Here is a 4,688-nt window from a genome sequence, read left to right as displayed (position 1 = left end):
CACGGAAAGGTTAGAGATGCTATGATCCAACCATGGGAAATTTTTCTCAATGCGGGTTGTTTGTTCCCACCTTTGGCCAAATTTTGTTTTTAACTTAAAGTTCCCATTTGAGCATTTCTCCCCTAATTCTGCTTCCCGTGGCCGATTCTATTTTTCCTGCCCCATTCATGTCTTGCGTTCTGGGCGCTTGTTTGGGCCTTTTCGCCTCCTATATAGTATGGGCTATCTAGCTAGCACATGTTTCGCAGGCCCGTGTTTGTTTCTCTGTCCTGGGCCAATTCTATTTCGAGTTCTTGTTTGGACCCTTTTTCGTCTCGTTTTACTAATAAGGCCAATTTTTCTGATGAGTACGAATGAAGTGTCTTGATCCTTAGTTTCTTACCCGCTTGTGCTGTGGAGTGGTTTGCCATGTCAATTCACGAATTAGTGCGTTGTAGACCTCACCAAACCACAATTAACGGATGACGGTGTCTGTCAGTTGGTGCTTATGCATCTCATGATTACCCCTCGTGACAGCCCAGCGGATCCACTTTATTTTTCATCTTTACCTTTTCTGACAGCTCGAGCTAACAAAACCAACATACACAGAGTTACACAGATCCCCTAGTCAATCAGGTTCAACAGCTAGGAACTAGTAGTTGCTACATCTCTGTCTGGTCTGCTTCATCTTCTCCAAGCAATCCTCACTCTCATCATGTGCTGCCTTGCTAGGTAGCAGCAGCTAGCTCTTCACTTGCCCTACGAGCTACCGACTTCTCACCATGGAAGTACAACTAACCCACAAGTTCCTGTTTCTTGCAAGCCTACACCACACAACTCCAGTACTCCTATTTTCTCACGTTAACATCATCTCCGGCGCTTCGCGGGCGCCGGCTGCGTCTGGCCGGCGCCGGCGGCGAAGCAGCGGAAGGGGTTCTCCGGGGAGGAGATGTCCGGCACGGACACCGCGGCGGTGTCGGCGGCGGCGGCGCCGTGTCGCGGGCCGCCCTGCCAGTGGAGGCCCGAGGCCGTGGGCGGGGAGGGGAGCTCCGGCACGGACCACTGGTGGAACTCCGGCACCTGCCCGAAGAAATCCTGCGCCGAGACGGACGACGACCGGCCGGCCGGCGAGCTCTCGGTGCTCCCGAGCTTCCCGCTGTCAGCCTGCCAAATTGGATGGAGCATCGTCGTCAGGTTGGACTAGCAACAGTGTGCCTCAGATGTTCAGAAATCCATTTGCCCCAGCTTTCAGATTTTCAGGGAAGCACAAAGAGCAACAAGATAAACTCTGTACTACAAGCTACAATTTTTTAAATAAACTCCCGACCTTTTGGCTAAAAAACAACTGAATTGCAACCAACGAGTGTTTTTTATTCAAAATTGGTAGCAGAAAATTTTCAAAATTGGTAGCAAAAAGTGTGTGCATGCAACGAGATAAATAAAAAAATCGCGAGCTTTTTCAGAGCTTTACTGAAAGAATATGAGTAATTGAGTACTGACCTTGGACGTGCCATTCTCGGTGAAGCCGAGGCCGGGGTTGAAATCCGAGAAGCCGAAGAACTCGTCCAGCGTCCAGTCCGGCATGCCCCCTGCAAGGCAGCCCTGGACCGGCCGCCGGGGGCTCCGCTTGGATGGGGTCCTGGTCACAAGCGGCTCCGCGGGCCTCGGCACCGGAGCGCTGAACTGCTCGTCGACGACCGACCAGTCCGGCAGGTTCCCGGCGATGCCGACGTCCGGGCCGCCGATCGCCCAGTCGATGTCGTCGTCGCTGTACAGCGGCGCCGGGCTGCTGCGCGCCTTCTTGGCGGACGGCGGTGTTGGCAGGGGAGCTGGTGCTGCTGCGGCGGAGGCGGCGTTCGGGGGATCCGGCGCCGGCTCCTGGGCGTCAGGCTGCAGGCCGACCTGGACGCCGGTGAGGAGGAACCTTCGGTGGCCGGAGACGAAGGCGTTGGCCGTGTGCACGGCGACGTCGCAGCTCCGGCAGAGCAGCGCGCGGTCCTCGACGCAGAAGAAGTAGGCGTGGGACTCCTGGCGAGAGCAGAACAGGGGACACTCGTCAGCCGTCAGGCCGGTGCTCCGTGGCGCCAATTCGCCAAACAAGAAAAAATATCTTCCTTTTTTTTCACCCGAGATTCTGATCAGGAAGGTGCTAGAACATTCCCCTGCGTACCTGGCATATGTCGCAGCCGGGCACGGAGGCGGCAGCGGGCGGCTGGAGCGGCAGGCGGTGGTGCTTGCCGGCGAGGCGGTTGGCGGCGTGCACGTCGCGGTCGCAGAGCGCGCAGAGGGCGGCCTCGTCGGCGCAGCAGAGCACGCGCGCCTCGGCCGCCTCGCACGCGGAGCAGAGCACCTTCATCTATCGACCGGCCGCCGGCGACGGCGCCGCTGCAGTTGCTACGACCACGCGCCGGCTCACCTGCTGCGCTGCAGCGGCGGAAGGGAGGAGGCGATTGGGCGAGTGGATAGCTAGCTGAAGGGGGAGAAGAGGGGAGGGGGTGCCAGCGGCGTGGCTTTGTCGGGTGGCGCTGGTCGGCCGGACCCCGACGATGGCGATGCGGTCAGCGTCGCGCCCGCGGGCGGTTGGAAGGTGAGGTGAAGCTGCCTGCGTTCCGGCAGAGGAGGCGGCGGGGAGGATATTATCCCGCGCTCTGGGACGCGGGAAAGGGAGGCGCGCGAACACGACGCGGCGGCAGCAGTAGAAGTAAGGTCGGGGATTTGACCGGCCGGTGGAGTGGAGTGGAGGCGGCGACGTCGCGCGCTCCCGTTCGCCCGGCAGCCCAGGTGGGTAGCCCGTGCTGATTCGGCTCCGGCGTGGTAGGGCCCGGCCCCCGTGGTAGGCGCTCTTCATGCTGGCTTGGACATCCACGTCGGCACTCGCCAGATTTTTACCGGCGCTGGAACCAACAATTCCAAGCCAAACCTTTTGTTTTTTTAGTATACATAATCATAATTTTATTCTTTTTTGGATATTTAGAAACTGTAAATGCCAAAATAAAGCTACTTTCATAAAATTAAAACAAATCCATTATAAATACGAAAAATACGTGAGTTTGAGACTCGGCTCCAGCGGTAAGCCAGTAAACATGTTCAACTATAAGGAGTGCAACTTATCCATTTTGGTACGCTGTATATATTTACTATGGATGTTACGTTGCTTTCTTGCCTTTTCTAGGAAAGAATAATCCACGTATATCCTCGCAAAAGAACGAAAATAATCTACGTACATACATGGCGGTGTGAAGGGTGTGATTCTCGTGTTGATGGGCGGTCCTGATCAGATAACGGCCGGTGCTTTTAAGCAAGCGCGGCGTGGCCATACCATCCGATGAAATAGTGCATTTCCTTTTTTCCCCCTCTTGCAACTGCAACCCTAGCTTTTCTCCAATTTGCTTTGCAACTGGTTATGTCTACCTCCCTCTTCAAATTCAAATTCTGGTGTATTTCCTACTTTATATATATTGTATCCAGACGTTTCATTAGCACATTTCCTGCATTTTAAATTTCCGTAGGATTGCAACTGACATCCAACTCGAATCATACATCTTTCCTATCCCAAAATTTCGGGAATCTTGCGTTTCAAAAAAGATCCTACATTGTTCAGTTGGTGTGATAGTATAATAGTTGGTGAGATAGTGATGCTCCACGCGCGGGCAGGGGCCGGGGCTGCCGGGTTACCCGGGAAACCAAAATAAAAGGGCCCTTGAAATATCTCGGCGCGGGCTCATCAGCAGCAGATATCGCTGGACACGCCAGCGGTGGGGTGCAGTGCGCTGCATCTGGGGTATCATCTGGAAGAATGTGGAGATCGATGGCAGCCATGCATGCATCGTCCGCTCCGCCGGCCGACGGCGACTCCGATCCCGGCCCGGAGCGTGTGGCGCGCGGTGGTCGCCAGCGAGCGGCGGCACAAGTGTGCCGCGCTGCCGGCCGGCCTGGGGATCGGATCGGATATCTATCTCTCCACGGCGACAGCGACGGCGACGGCGACGCTACCTATAGCTATAGCTTGGGCGATAAGCTGACCGAGGTAGCTAGGGGCCCGGGGATTCGAATCCCCCCGGCCGCTGCGCGTCACCCCTGACGCACCCCTCGCGTCGGCAACACCTGTACGTGTGACCTTTCCTGTGTTGCTGAATCCATCCATCGATCTCCGTGGCCTCACAGCTGAGCTCGCTGGGTTCTATCCAGTCAATCAAGCACTAATCCTCTAGGGACACCTTTTTTTGGTGTTTGTCCACGGCATTCATTTCACTGTGCCCTTGCGACTTTTATGAGGGCCCCATCGCTCTTGTCCCGCGTCCATCAATGCGATGCGACGACCCGGCCTAGATCAGCAGGCCACGCGGGCGAGCTCGTCCCAGACACTCCATGTGAAGGAGGAGGAGGAGAAGAGGAAGAGTCCTGGATCATTTCGATTAGTCGGTTCAGTGATGGCCCGGCCCGGCACCAGAAGCCCAACACACAAGGATCAGACTGTTTTGGGCCTTTCTGTATCCTCTTGGGTCACCACAATTCTCCATCCGTTTTGGGATATTATCTATAGTAACCTGGGTGGTTTGTAAAAGAGTCGGTCGATTTTCTAGCCGTTGGATCAAGACCGTTTTCCTCACACGCTGTGGATCCCGACCTAGTAGCCTAGGTCAAACCCTACATTTCACCACGTATATACGCCGCCGCCGCAGCGTTGATATCCTATCCTCTTCCTCCTA

General features: G+C 55.7%; 1 protein-coding gene across 1 annotated transcript; it reads right to left on the bottom strand.

Moving 5' to 3' along the window:
- Positions 1 to 500: 500 nt before the first annotated feature.
- Positions 501 to 2,662, bottom strand: LOC112895306 (B-box zinc finger protein 22-like). Its single transcript, XM_025963253.1, has 3 exons — positions 2,150 to 2,662; positions 1,480 to 2,007; positions 501 to 1,143 (listed from the first exon to the last, which is right to left on the bottom strand). Exons 1-3 carry the CDS (start codon positions 2,333 to 2,335, stop codon positions 847 to 849), a joined length of 1,011 nt encoding a protein of 336 aa, XP_025819038.1. The 5' UTR covers positions 2,336 to 2,662; the 3' UTR covers positions 501 to 846.
- Between the last annotated feature and the right edge of the window lie 2,026 nt (positions 2,663 to 4,688).

Source organism: Panicum hallii, chromosome 5 (genome assembly GCF_002211085.1).
Source record: "Panicum hallii strain FIL2 chromosome 5, PHallii_v3.1, whole genome shotgun sequence".
NCBI lineage: Eukaryota > Viridiplantae > Streptophyta > Magnoliopsida > Poales > Poaceae > Panicum > Panicum hallii.
The sequence above is the reverse complement of the archived record's forward strand: the minus strand, read 5'-3'. Positions and strand labels throughout refer to the sequence as shown.